This window comes from Rhamphochromis sp. 'chilingali' (genome assembly GCF_963969265.1).
Source record: "Rhamphochromis sp. 'chilingali' genome assembly, chromosome: 16".
NCBI classification, from domain to species: domain Eukaryota; kingdom Metazoa; phylum Chordata; class Actinopteri; order Cichliformes; family Cichlidae; genus Rhamphochromis; species Rhamphochromis sp. 'chilingali'.
The window spans coordinates 15,114,024-15,127,908 of record NC_137943.1 but is presented as its reverse complement, the minus strand read 5'-3'; the positions used below and the strand labels follow the sequence as shown (position 1 = coordinate 15,127,908).

At 41.5% G+C, this 13,885-nt stretch overlaps 1 protein-coding gene across 5 annotated transcripts; it reads left to right on the top strand.

Moving 5' to 3' along the window:
* Window positions 1–78: 78 nt before the first annotated feature.
* Window positions 79–12,110, top strand: aknad1 (AKNA domain containing 1). 5 transcript variants are annotated; one of them, XM_080861927.1, is made up of 22 exons: window positions 79–552; window positions 1,424–1,633; window positions 2,204–3,276; window positions 3,416–3,490; window positions 3,591–3,702; window positions 5,052–5,200; window positions 5,281–5,340; window positions 5,447–5,580; window positions 5,744–5,921; window positions 7,079–7,236; window positions 7,603–7,755; window positions 8,013–8,172; window positions 8,292–8,383; window positions 8,481–8,683; window positions 8,774–8,888; window positions 9,489–9,665; window positions 9,861–9,961; window positions 10,093–10,230; window positions 10,314–10,421; window positions 10,625–10,736; window positions 10,845–11,013; window positions 11,165–12,110. In XM_080861927.1, exons 2-22 carry the CDS (start codon window positions 1,429–1,431, stop codon window positions 11,342–11,344), a joined length of 3,852 nt encoding a protein of 1,283 aa, XP_080718053.1. In that variant the 5' UTR covers window positions 79–552; window positions 1,424–1,428; the 3' UTR covers window positions 11,345–12,110. The 5 variants fall into 5 exon arrangements, with proteins under 5 accessions (XP_080718053.1, XP_080718054.1, XP_080718052.1 ...); XM_080861928.1 differs by having other exon boundaries at window positions 8,289–8,383; window positions 10,335–10,421; XM_080861926.1 differs by having other exon boundaries at window positions 8,289–8,383.
* Window positions 12,111–13,885: the final 1,775 nt, after the last annotated feature.

Genomic DNA, 13,885 nt, shown 5'->3' with positions numbered 1-13,885 from the left:
CCAATCAGAGAGCGGCATTCAAATTTAGTCACGCCCCTGCAGAAAAATCATTGGACGAACACATTTGAATGAAGAAGGGTGACGTTTTTGTGATAATGTAGCTGAGACAAGCACGAGCTTTATTATGTTTGAAAGTTTGACACGCCTTGGCTTTCAGCGTGCACACTTGTGGGGCTTCGGCACTGTGTATTATTATTTAGGAGGGTGAAAGTCTGCACATTCCCATACTTATTTTTAAAAAGAGAATAAGTATGTAATGGCCAATAGCCCAAAACTGTCACTTGCTAGCAGCCTTTTGGAGGAGGTTTCAGCACCGTTACCTAGCAACGAGACCCCGCTAGTTGTCATGCATGCTGCTGTCACCGCGAGTCCAGACGTTCAGCGCTGCCTTTTATCCATTATTAATGATGCCACAAAAAACCTGTTCAGGAAGGCATATGTCAAGAAAGATGGGGGAGATATTAAACCATCGCTGCTAGTTTCGAGACCGGGATCAACTTAAAGGTAATGGCACACTGCTGAAGAAGAACCAGCCGGCTAAACACAACCAAGGTAAGTAACCACCGCCAGCAAAGCATTTCAGTAGTACTATGTCACTGAAATGCAGCTCAGACTTACATGCAGAAACAGTACAGACGCTTAAACGTGTTTGGTAACACTCACGTGTAACTTGTAGTAGGAGATATATGTACTTTATATACTTTTGCTCCACTACTCTTATGAAATGTAGTTATTACGATTATGGTATCAAGTACCTGAATACATATATCACATGACAGTTTTTGTTAACATACATGCAAAAACATACATATACAATACAATAATAATAAATTATTATTATTGTATGGAGGACATGTGTCAGATGTAAGATTTAGGAAAATCAGTACAGGTTTTATATTGAAAACACAGCTTTTAGAAAGCAGTTGACTGACAGTCTTGCGCACATCTAAAAATGTCAGTATTCACGTCCATCAGTGCCTCATCAGCCACATTGTATCTAAATTTTTACCAAAGTCACAGATACTAAAACTAAGGATTTTTTCTATTTTATGAAGGAAGAACCCATTTAAAACAAATTATTTATTTCTGAATGAAATAGATGAATTACTTTTTAAAAAATATTTATCTATATATTTATTTATAAGCCTTCTGCTGCTGTCAGACACTCAAAACAGACACAATACGTTTCACCCAAGCATATAATTAACTCAAAAACTTTACACCCTTGCAGCACGCAATCTTCTGTGCACACATTGTATTGATTGTTGAATAATTGACACCTTAGTGCTTTTTGATCCAGTGTTGTCACTTTGCAGGTTGCGTTGCTAAGAGATGAATGGTGCTTTGTTCAGTTTTCTCACCCTGCTTTTTTCTTAACAGAGGTGAGGAGATATTGAACAGTGCATCCATTTTTCTGTTGCAGAGTCCATGGAGGGAGACCTGGGAGAGTCGGATGAGGATGTTCAGGGGGAGGACAGACCCGTAGTGCTGTGGGAAAAATGCATCGAGCAGAGCTTCTTTGTTGATCTCAGTGAGGATGAAAGTCTCCACTTAAGTGATCTGGAGAGTTCTTTGGCCTTGCATCTGTCCCCGGCAGAGTCTGCTGCCTCTGAAGCAAGCATCCATCTTAGTGGTAAGACATGCAGGCACTGTTGTTTATTGTGTCAGTTTTCTTGTATACTACGGTGAATTAGTGCGTATATAATCAAAATTTTACATAAAACAATTTTTTTAATAATACATCATTATAAATATGTTGGCATGCAGAATGTTAAACATCTGCTATGTTTTTTTGCTCACTTCAGGTGTGACAAAACAAATGCAATGACACATATATTGTTTTTGCAAAGTCATGAGCTAGTTTTCACTCTCATCATTAAATGGCCTGCAAATGGTAAATGGCCTGCATTTGTATAGCGCTTTACTCAGTCTCTAAGGACCCCAAAGCGCTTTACACTACATTCCGTCATTCACCTATTCACACAAACATTCACACACTGGCAATGGTAAGCTATGTTGTAGCCACAGCTGCCCTGGGGCGCACTGACAGAGGCGAGGCTGCCGGACACTGGCGCCACCGGGCCCTCTGACCACCACCAGTCAGTCACCACCATTAGCCTTAAAAGTCACAACAACCTAATTTAATGGAATCAACATGACCCTGTAATTAGGTTTTCATGGTATTTGGGTTTTTAATTTGCAGGGGACGCGGAGCTGTCTGGCTTGGATGACTCCTCCTCAGAGAGCAGTGTGGGCAGTCTGAGCGGGAGGGTTCTAGAGAGCAGTTCCAAGAGAAATCTCTTACATGTGTCTTCCCAAAGATCAAACACCATGCAAGATAAGCAGGGAAGTGAGGACACTGGACAAAATACCAGTGATGAGGATCAGGAGGACTTGCCATATGATGGCAACATTGGAAGCCCTTACTTCAACAAGAAAGATTATTCTGAGGGAAACATTAGCTCTGATGGAGGACACACTGTTCATACAAGTCCTGATCTTTCTGGTCAGCTTGAATTGGTGCAAGAAGATATCAGCACAAAGCAGGACAACGTTTTTGATGCTTCCAAGCAAAGTGAGCTTGGTGGACCGCATCCTGGTGCTGCAGACATTAACCAGTTATTGCTGCGGCACTTCTCCCACGAGGAATTGCTGCGGTTGGGTAGGCTGATCGAGGCAGAGACCCTGCCAGAGGTGTCCCTGTTGGAGAGTGCAGACGACAGTGTTTTTAGCCAGGCTCCAACACACAACAGCAAAGCAGTGAATAATAACCACACAGAGAGCTCAGATGAAAAGAGTAATGCTGCATCAAAAAAAGCAAGTTCAGAAGAGCAGATAGAAAAGAAGACTCCTACTTTCACATCTGGTGCTTGTGCAAACAGCATGTCCAACTCTGAAAGTACAGATTCTAAGCAGAGCATTGGGGATTTCAGTGCAGATGAAGTAAAGCAGGACAAAGCAGATGAGGAGGAAGAGCAGGTTCAGAGAGTTCCTCTGGTGCATACAAGATCCTTCAGTGAGATGAAGTATGGCCAAGGCCAAGTCCATTACCCGCTCCCCGACTTCTCCAAGGTTGCCCCTAAAGTGAAAATCCCCAAAACCCCAGCCAGATCACTTCCTCAGTGCCCTAGCACCATTCACAGAGCTCAGTCTTCCCCAGGCATGTTAGAGGTGATCAGCAGAGTCTTGGAGGACTCAGTCCTGCCAGCCGGGAAAGCTAATGTCTTTAAAGATGAAGAAAAGCACACTCCTCCTGCACTGGTGCACCATCTGCAGGTAGAAAGCATTCAGATCATATCTTTGCACTGCAAATAAACCTTAGACTTTCAGTTTCTTTAGCTGATATTTTCTGTCATCATTGCATTACTGTTTTCTTAGATAGAGCTGTAACATCCATCCTCTCTATTTTCTTTAGGCTGAATATGATAAATTACTCACCAAATACGCAGAGGCAGAGAACCTCATTGATCAGATGAGACTAGGAACCAGTGTGAGTTCTAAGGTTTCTTCCTGGTGTAATTCACACAGGCCTGTGTTAAATTAGTTACATTTCAAATGTAAGATACAAAGGTATTTATTGCTTTTCACAGAATCAGCTCTCCTCAGAACTCATGCTTTATTTAGAGGATGATGATGAAGATCAGGGGCAGTTAGCTGAGCTGAGCCATCTTGGATACAAAGCTCCTCATCTTCCCTCATCAGGTACGGCTCCGTGTCCGACATCTGATATCATGAAAGGTTAACTGCCTTCTACTACATGAAAATAAAGTCTGACTGGATTCCTCAGAGAGTGATCAGTTTAGATGACACATTTTTTAATGAAACCTTTTAATGACATTGAAAGAATAACTGAATATTTATGACAAACCAGGCCTGTGTATCTTTATTTAAACACCGAATGATCAGAAAGTCGAGTTAAACACTACGTTAAAGGCATGTTGTGCTCAGGCCGGCAGCTGCTCTCCAGTTTGTTGTCATTTTAGCTGGAAAATAGATTGATTATTTTATTGAATCCAGTATTTTGCCTTAGTTTTGTGGTGCCCCCTAAATATTTTGCATACTGATCCCTCCATACAGTCGGTGTGTGGCTCCTGTCCAGCTATAAGACACAGATAGTTAAGAGTTAATACTACAGAAATGAAATGAAATGTGCCATTATTCATTTTAAAAGGCCATTCTGTTAGAGTAACCAGCTGCTGGCTGTGAGCAGGGCTGCAGCTGCTCAGCCTGGCTGTGGTGATTGAAGCTGTTTACAGATACTGCTGTTGTCCTCCAGCTGCCAGTGTGGTTTAACCTGCACTGCTCTGGACAGCTACAGTAGCATCTGAGCCTGCGGAGCATCGCTGACGGGGACTCGGGCAATGAAACCATCACTGGGTGCACATAAAAATTGGTGTATAATGTTACAGCAAATAAAAACAGTCATGTTAAATTTAGAGTTAAGGTGGCATGTCATTCTGCTGCAGTAATCACAGCTACGGTCTGTCTCTACGGCGGTTCTAATAAAGCTGCAGAACCAGTAAATCTAGCACCCTTTGTAAACACAGTGGTGCAGATTTAAACCCCAGCATGCAGCAGCAGCGAGGGCTATACTGACTAACTGTAGTTTAATAATTTAAATAATACTTTATAGTAATGCAGAAAAGCCTTTCTCCATAGGTGATACTAGATAAGGGAGAGGTAACACACAAGTTTTTGTCAGGGACTCTAAAGTTAGTGTTGCCATGATCCTTGAGGGCCTCTGTTGTGATGTTATTCCCAGCCTAGTGGTTTGAGCTACATTACATCAGCTCTGACCCAACCCACCCTAACCCTATCAACTAATCACAGCAGAGCGTCCCTCACACTGCCACGCCTCTGGCTGAGCTAATGATTTGGTCTGGATGCATTTTGTGCTTGGCAGCATTATTTATAAAAATAAGTAAATAAAGCTACAAAGAAAGATATATTGGCAGTACAAATCCCAGAGGATGTGTCAGGAACATTTTACTCATAACTTATTACCTTAATTATGTTGAGTGTGTATGACTCCCATGTTGGCTTGTTTTCAGAAAGCTTAAATGAAAAAGCTGAGTCAGCTCTCGTCAGCACCATTAAGGAGGCGGCCTCAGCTTCCTCCAGCGAGCTTCAGGATAATCCCAGTGATGGGGAAAGGATGACCGCTGAGCTGAGAGACATCATCAGCCAGTTCATGCAGAAGGTGTGTTTGAAAATGACTACAGCTATTGTACAATTAAACGCACACATATTTTAAACGTTTACAAACCTTCTGCTCTTCAGGTGGATGAATTTAGATTTACTGTGAGCAACATGGCTGTAAGCACAGAAGAAAAGCAAATGGTAAGGATCCTTTACATCCTACATGTAAGGTAAACTACATTTCAAGCACAATTTGGGGCCTGCTTTTTTTCTGCATGGGCATTAGTATAGACTGATCCTTTTGCAGATGTTGAGGAGCATGATGGAGGCTCAAGACCAGTTGGAAAGAAACTACATCAGTAAGAAGGAGGAGCACAGAGCTCTGGAGATGCAAAACTACATGGGCTTATCCAGGAACACTGGCACTTTTGATGCTAACAGGTCAGAGAGACCCCGGGGTGGCAGCTGTAAGTGTCAGTATCATGTTTGTGCACCCATTTATGTGTGTGTGTGTGTGTGTGTGTGTGTGTGTGTGTGTGTGTGTGTGTGTGTGTGTGTGTGTGTGTGTGTGTGTGTGTGTGTGTGTGTGTGCGCGCGCGTGCAGACTAGTGGAAGGAGACATCTTTAGGATAGGCATGCATCTTGAGGACATTAAGGAGATCATAGACAAAAACGTGTGTGATCAGATTTCTCCTCCTCACTCAACATCCACTCCCACGTCCACGACTGTACCCACTCCTGTCTGCATGTTCACACCTTCACCTCCACCTTCCCTGCATGAGGTAAAAGACACACAGAAAATTCACGTTTAATGTTTTTGCCACACTATTCATATTCTCTGATTTGGGGCCTTTTATAGTCAGAATACGCTGTGAATAGTAAAAATGCAATGCTGCATATCAACAGTTCAAATTCATACTAGTAGCAATGCAATTGTAGGTTTCCAAAAATTGTGTTGTTATGTTTAATTATTTATCTGCAAAAAATGACATTGTGAATATTTTAAATGCTTGTTTTGAATAAAAAGGTCTTTGCAACATGAGGTGTGATCAGAAAGTTCTGAAAAGCCTTTTCTGACTTAGATTTAGTCTGGATCGTTTTCAGCGTAGCTGCTACTTTCAGATCTGTCAGCGGAACTTCTGTTATGCACTCTGTTGGATGCTGGAGGAGCTCCAGTGTTTTCTTTGTGCTCATTACCTGAGGCTCCACATTAAAGCTTGTAAACTGCACTCTTCAGCTGAAAATTGCTGTTGGCCGTTTCCTTATTGAATTTCTCCACAGGATTGAGCTTCTGTGAAGCATCATTTGAGGCTTCTTCACAGAAAGCCTCTGTCACCGTGATTGCCTCAAGTTTCTCAGGCTCTTCTTGGGCCTACAATTCATTTTCTTTTCAGAGCATTTGTTTCAGCTCCAGGGTTTCTTGGATGAGACCGTCCACCTTTGCAGATGACTGCTGACTGCTAGTTTGTGTATACATTCATCTACAAAAAAAACCAGCCTCATCTGCTTTGGCCTCCGGAGCTGGTGGTTAAACTCCATGATTTTTTAAGAGGGTTTTTCCTCTCTTCCTCTTCTTCTCCAAATTAAGCTCAGCTAAAAGCCTCTTATAAGTAGCTAAATGTTTGGTTTTCATGTTTTGAACAGTTGCCTTCACACTGGTCACCTTATCTACATTTTTTTTCTTGGAGTGCAGTTTTATATCTGCTTTTTCATGGTGGCTGCTTTCTGTCTTTTAGAGTCAGAAATATAGATTGAGAAGAAATTATAATAATCTCCTGTGCTCATGCTGCCTTTAAGGCTGAAATATATCTGCTCAGCCCTGTTGGTATGATAGGGATCCTTATTTGCATCCATGCCCTGCATCTTCATTTGTGACAAATCCTTTCCTGGTACAGATGCTAAGTATGTGCATATGTTTGCATTAACTTTTATGTTTCAGGGGCAAAGTTATAAGATGGACACAGAGGAAGAAGAAGAGGAAGAAGAAGCAGAGGAGGGCAGTGACCTTCAGATAAATGGTGGATCAGACCAAAGTAGTGAGCTCGTAACTGCTGACCCTCTAGTGAAAAACTCTGGACATGGCAGCTGCCAGTCACGGTACCAATAAATTTCTTCTTTGCAGTCTAATGTTTAGGTTTTAAACTTAAAACTTAAATTTTAAATCTTTCTTTTGTAAATATAACATTTTTATAGTTTCTGATATGCAGCTAATATACAGCTCGGTGGCAAATGTGCTGAAAAATTAAAGATGACTTGGATGGATATAAGTATACTGTAATAAACCCCCTTGTCCTGGCTAGCTGTTTATGCTGTGAGCGGTGCATACGTGTGTGTTTGTGCACGTTCTCAGCCTTCCTGTGGGCAGGTAGTGTTTCGTGTACACAGCTGGTGTTGGGTTGCACAGTACGGAGGGAAGGGAGTGCTTGGATCTGTGTGCAGGTATTCTTCTCTGGCCTGTTTTAGGGACTCAACGGGCTCCTTGGTTGGACTTGATGTCTGTAAAGATGAGGATGAGGAGAGGAGCTCTGGTTTGTTAGAGGTGGCAGATCACAGTGACATCTTAGCTTACCTGTGTGGAAACAAGACCACCTCACACGAGCAGTGGACAGTCAGCAGGTCAGTGTTGTGACTGTGAGGTGACTGACTCTCTGTTATGGCTTCTTATTGCTGTTTTTTAGTTTTATATTTAAGTCTTCATAATGCAAGAGATCTGTTTTTGCATAATATATTATCATGCTCAATACAGAAAACATAGGCATTGTCTTCTTCTCATAATGCTTTTCATATCCTACTGTTAAAAAAAGTTTTGAAACAAAACCACTGCTGTTTATTACACTTAGACTTTATACAGTAAACACTTGCTCTTTCTGCAGCCACAGCATCAAGGATAGAGTCTCCAGACAAAAGGATGAATGTGATCTGGGTGACTGTGTTAGTCTGGCAGTGGAGGTCTCCTGTTCCTCTGATGCACCAAGAGGCTCAGAGAGCCACAGCCTCTCAGAGCCGGATCTCAACACCTCATGTGCCTCGCAGGTCAGTTGCAGATACAAGCTAGCCTGTTTGACCGCTGCTGTCTCTTCCACTCAATTAAAATGCAATGCAAATGTTCATGCATATCTTTTGGTTAAAACCTTGTTATTGATGCACAGAAGATGGTGAGTTCAGAGACAGACAGCGGATTTGGGAGCTCTTACTTGAATCATTCGGGCTCGGGATCATTTCAATCAAATCTGCTTCCAGAAAGGTGTGAGTGAGAGTATTTTAATGACTGGTTCACCATCATAAACATATCACATGAGCCTAACATGAGAATACCTTAAGCTGAGCTTTTGCTTCTGCAGTGTGTTGTCCCAGAAAGAAGGTTTAAGTAGCTCAGACAGTGAAGACTCGTGCTCCCACCTGCAAACAGCCATCCACCCTGCCATCACTGGCTACCAGTGGGCCAGCCCCCACCCATCTGTCCTAACACAACACTGTGGAGCAACAGCTGGAGTGGATCTGTGGGTGGACAGTACCACTAAGAAACCTTCAGCAATGCTGCAAGGTGAGTAATCTCCATCACTGCATGTTCACTTTTTATGTCATGTTTTCTGGTCAGTGCTAAAGTTCCTCGTGTCCACCACTGACCAAACAGGATCTGACCAAAGCCTGTCTGCTCAGCACCATCAGCTCGTATCTCAACCTCTACTTGGCACCTCCATGGATACTGATGGCAGAGGCAGCCCTCTGCGCTCCTGCTCTTGTAATAGGTCAGTATGCCGAAAACAAACACCAGTGTTAGTGAATAATCACTGCACTGCTGTGAATTCAAATGTTAAACCACTGTGGGTAAAATTATGAAGAGTGTGTATAATTAACATGAAAACAGCAGCAAAATAAAGTGGCACTTTATGGGAGTGGGACTTTCACCCTTTGAAAGTGTTGGTGCTCAACCTCTTTAAGAAGAAATAAAAGTTAAAGCCAGAGGGCAGTGTAGGACGCAAATTTGGTCTTGCACTTTTAAAGTGGCAGCAGACAACTGGTTATAAGGCTTATAGGAATAAATCTAATGCAAATAATTACTGTTGAGGCCACTCTTGAAACCTTTGAATTCTTAGAGCTCTCCCTTGAAAAACAGCTCATCTGAGATTCACCCTTTTGGTTTCAATCTCTCTGTGTTGTTGCCTTCATTACCTCGATCAACAACTGTTCTTTTTTTTTTTGTTTTGAAGGGGTTTCACAAGTATGTGGCTTTGTTCTAGCAGTCAGCATTTAAGCTAAATATTTGCCCGTATCTACTGGAACTTTATCATGACCTTTTTTCCCATTTTATGAACATTTACATTTCTGTGTCGCTCGTGTGTGACCAGTGAGGCTATCCTGGCCTTGCAATCGGAGGTGTCTAGGCTAAAGAAGGACCTGGAGGTGGGCTTAGTGCAATTACCTCACTTAGCTCAGAAGATGGACTATCTCACCTCAAAATACAGACAAGAGCGCCAGGAGCGCCGGTCCAGAACCAGGACTTACCAAAGTCCAGCCTGTAACAGGTGGGACTCTGATCATCATGGTCAATGAATGAAAGATGGACATTTTGTAAGGTGTTATCATGTTGATAGTGACATGTATTATATCTAGTAAACTAACAAGTAAGAATTTCAGTTTCATGATAAACATTTAAACAGAAATAACCATTTAGAGTCCAAATGTCTTCTCATATTGATTATTTGTATCATAACATGTAGAGTGGGGAATATCAGCAGCAGAGATGTGAGTAACTTCAGTTTCAGTCAGGCAAGGCTGGAGGACTGGATCTCATCAGACATGGACCCCAGCCAGAGCAAAGGTAGACCCCCACCAGCCATAAAACTGTGTAAACTCCAATTGTCTGGCTCTAAGTTCCCTTCCCTGCTTTGATATGAGTGCATGCAGATGTTACTTCATCCTTTTAATGTAATTTGTTCGTTTGCTCTTCAGGCACAGACAGCAGTGAAACAAGCTCTGAGATAATGTTGCAGTTACACAGTTCACCAGCAGGGAGCAGAAAAGGTGGCAGAGGCGTATCCTCGGGACCTGAGTTTCAGTTTAAACACCAGGCGGTCCAGCCCAAAGGAGGTCAGAGCCAGAGTCACAGCAGAATTTTGTTTCACTTTATTTGGATGATTTTCTGTCTGATTGTCTTTGAACTGAACATTCAGTTTCTCCTGCTGCGTGGACAGAGGGAGGCCGCTCACTGGAAACTTCTGGGTTGAGAAGCTGCAGTTTAAAAGGAAAGAACGACATGATGTCTGACTTCAGACCACAGAGTGAGAAACTGTTTCATGTCAGGTTTTGTCCATCAAGGTTTTGATTTAATGAGTTATGAAACTGACCTCAGTAAATGTATTAGTGTTATCTGGATGAATAGTGTAAGGGCTGTAATACTGTAAGGTGAAAAGGAAAATCACTGCTGTCAATACGTACTAATTCTTACTGAGCACACTGTTGGTCATGTTTCTGTGATCTACAGTTGTCACAAATAGTTTACACTCCAAGGACAGATGGTCTCTTCTCTCCAGCTCGTTTCTCCAGAAGCCGCTGTTGCAGGTCAGCTACGGCTCCTCCTGCAGTCTGCCGGCCAGGTAAAATACAAGCATTAACTGCATTGATAGAGATATTTATCAGCTGTACGCTTCATAGTTTTTTCTTGGGATAAATCATTCTTTTTTGCTACGTGTTGTCAAATCCAGCTATAAATTCAGGGAGCCACCGCTGCAGTCCATGTCCCATCACAGAAAACCTTCCACTCAGTCAGACACAGCACTCCTGCCCAGCAATGTGTACTTTCAGCGGACACCGTCTCCATCATCCGTGCCCTTCAAGACTGGCAGCAGGACAAGCAGACGTAGCAGGAGCAAGGTCAAATGTCTCAAACTTTAACGCAAATCAGATAAACCAGTTCTCTTTATATACAGGAACATCTGCTGTATATCATAATAAAGATCAGGTCTTTACTGTGACATACACAAGTCTTACTTGGCTTAAGGGACAAGTTTCTTTGGTTTTCTAGGAAGAAGACGTGAACAGGACTCTGGACCAGGCGATTGAGATGGCTCGCAGCATGAAGAGGACCACTGACCGCATGGCCAGGAGGCTGTCTGTAGATCTGGCTAAGGCTCAGCTACACAGGAAACTGCACCACATGCAGTCACAAGGTGGAAGGAAACATCTGGAACCTGGCTATGGATGAGTTTATACTCTCATCTCTTTGCCTGATACCTTTATGAAATATATTTTAAATAAAGTATATCTGATTCACAGATGTGATCTGTGATACGTTTGTTTTTGTTTTCTTTTGGTTTAAACAGTATCGTCTATAGTAGTAACATGTATAGTACGTTTATAAAGTTACTGATATTTTTATGAATGGGCAACATTTTTTAAATATGAAATGTCTTCATGTTTTGATTTGATCTCAAGGCCTCTGAAGAACATTTTTATCCATCCATCTTAACTGTATTCTTACCAAAATGTATTCAAAAGAAATGCTGTGAGGCACAATGTGATCTCATAGTGACGACAACAGTAGACATAGAGTACATTGCGACAAGTTGAAGCAATAAATGTAAACTTATTTTCACAATGCTCCATGTCACTGAACACCCTGGTAATCTTTTTTTAATGTCAGGTGAAATATAAGAAGTGAAGCTACAGTGAATGTATGATTTACAGATGGAAAATATAGGAAGTAAACACATAAAAAATATAAAGTGACATAAAATTCAGCTTGATCCTTTTTAATTGGGTGCCGCAAGTGAAAATACATCCTTAACCATCCTTAGACATCAGGTGACTCTCTCTGATATTTCACCTCTTTACTTTGCCTGCTTCAGTTGTGTGTTTGTGATCATTTTCCTGCAGAATCATGCAGTGAGTTTCATGCGTTTGGCATTTGTAGTTTTTTCCTGTTTGTACCTACTTTGTTTTTTTTCTTTTAACTGTGATGTCAGTGCACAGATTTGGAGACAATACCTCTTTCTTACGACTCTCAGTAAATGATAAGAAACAGCAGCACAGTGCAAAGATTCATACATGTTGTCGACACTGAAATGCACCTTAAGGTCCCCACACAAAGATACGGGCACACACCTGTCCTCGGGATTAAAGCTGATGTTATTACAGGATTGCAGGAGGTTATTGTCCGCCGAAATTCAAACACGCTTTGATGTGATGGCCTTTCTCAGTCATGCACTGGATTCTAAAACTTCTTGTTGTGCTGTGCAGTGAACAGTGCGGTAGTAAAGGTTATCTAAAACCCACTAGTTTAATTGGTTTAACCAGTGTGTGAATGGGTGGATGACTGGTTGTGTAAAGCGCTTTGGGGTCCTTAGGGACTAGAAAAGCGCTATACAAATACAGGCCATTTACCATTCATATTTTAAAACAAAAAATATTCTGGCATCTCTTAAAGAAAGTTCGTTTTTAGCTCTCTTCCAGCAAACTGACTAAACCAGCTGATCTCCTCTGCACATCTAAGCAGAAAATGCAGAGATCATCCTTTTTTAAATCAAAATAAATAATAAAACTATAAAAAAGATGAATGAAAGACAGGGGCAGGTGGTTAGCAAGATGACAAAAGGCTGATAACTAGCAGGAAAAAAAGACATCACATTTAATACAATCATATATTTATTTCAACAAATTATAAAATGTGACAGAAAAACAGTGATGCAAAAAACTTGACAGTAGTATAAAGTGAAGTCGAAGCAAAGCTCTAGCCTTTTACTTTTTAAAAATACTGCAACTTTCTGATCATGAGCATTACTGCAGCTGAACAAACTTTATTTAACACAGAAATAAAAGCAGAAATATTTAATGTACTAACAGGAAATAAAGTCACTAATTAAGATTTCCTGTGACAGCAGTCCTACTAGCTGTGTTGATCTTGGACAGCAGGGGGCGTAGCTTTACCAACTATATAAATCTGGGACTCTCCACCATTTGACCCTAGAACAGAAGAAGCTTCTCGGATGAGAGGTGAAACGTCTTCAAGCAACTTAAAGAACCTTCACAGACTTATAGTGGTCAGTAGAGTACAGCAAGTTCAACAAAAGATGTTGTTGGGTGGTAACATGATGTGAAAAATTTCACTGATCCTATGCTGTGTCAGAATTACTCAGCACATTACAGCCACATGTTGGATCAGTGGTGTCTGACATGCTCTCAGAAATCAGTATATTTTCCTTGACTTCGTATCTTCACAGATGGGTGAATGAAAACACTACATATGTCCCACAAAAACTTGTTAGCCACAAGGACGGAGTCAAATGCAGGCCTGATTAAATCTGCGGGGGTCTAGTCGGTCCTACTGACACAAACCAGCCTAATGTGACCAGATCCCAACAAAGTAAATGCGGGTCAGTGAGTGTTTTTGTTTGGGACATGTTACTGATGGTGAGAGGTGGTTTGAAATTTTCATACATTTAGACATCAAGCATGTGAAGGAACTGACATTAATGTTAGAGATATTTTTGGTCTTTGTAAACTTGTGGACTCCACTTTTCTGTTGCAATAAAAGGCTGACAGTTTAGCTTAGTTCAAGAAATCATCAAATCAAAGTCAAACGTCATAAACGTCATATTTTAAGTTATAAGCGGCCTGGATGTGAGTCTTGAGTCACCCCTGTTTTCCTTATATTCGCTATTTCTTAATGACATGACTTTCAGACACTGTTGATCTGCTCATCTTTCTGACTCCTGTCATGTCTTCACTGCAAATTGCAAACCACACT

Coding starts and splice junctions, on each gene's coding strand:
- aknad1 (XM_080861926.1), top strand. CDS start 1,429: ATGGAGGGAGACCTGGGAGAGTCGGATGAGGATGTTCAGGGGGAGGAC. Junction 8,173..8,288: donor ACACCTCATGTGCCTCGCAG/GTCAGTTGCAGA, acceptor ATTGATGCACAG/AAGATGGTGAGTTCAGAGAC. Junction 10,231..10,313: donor GGCGGTCCAGCCCAAAGGAG/GTCAGAGCCAGA, acceptor CTGAACATTCAG/TTTCTCCTGCTGCGTGGACA.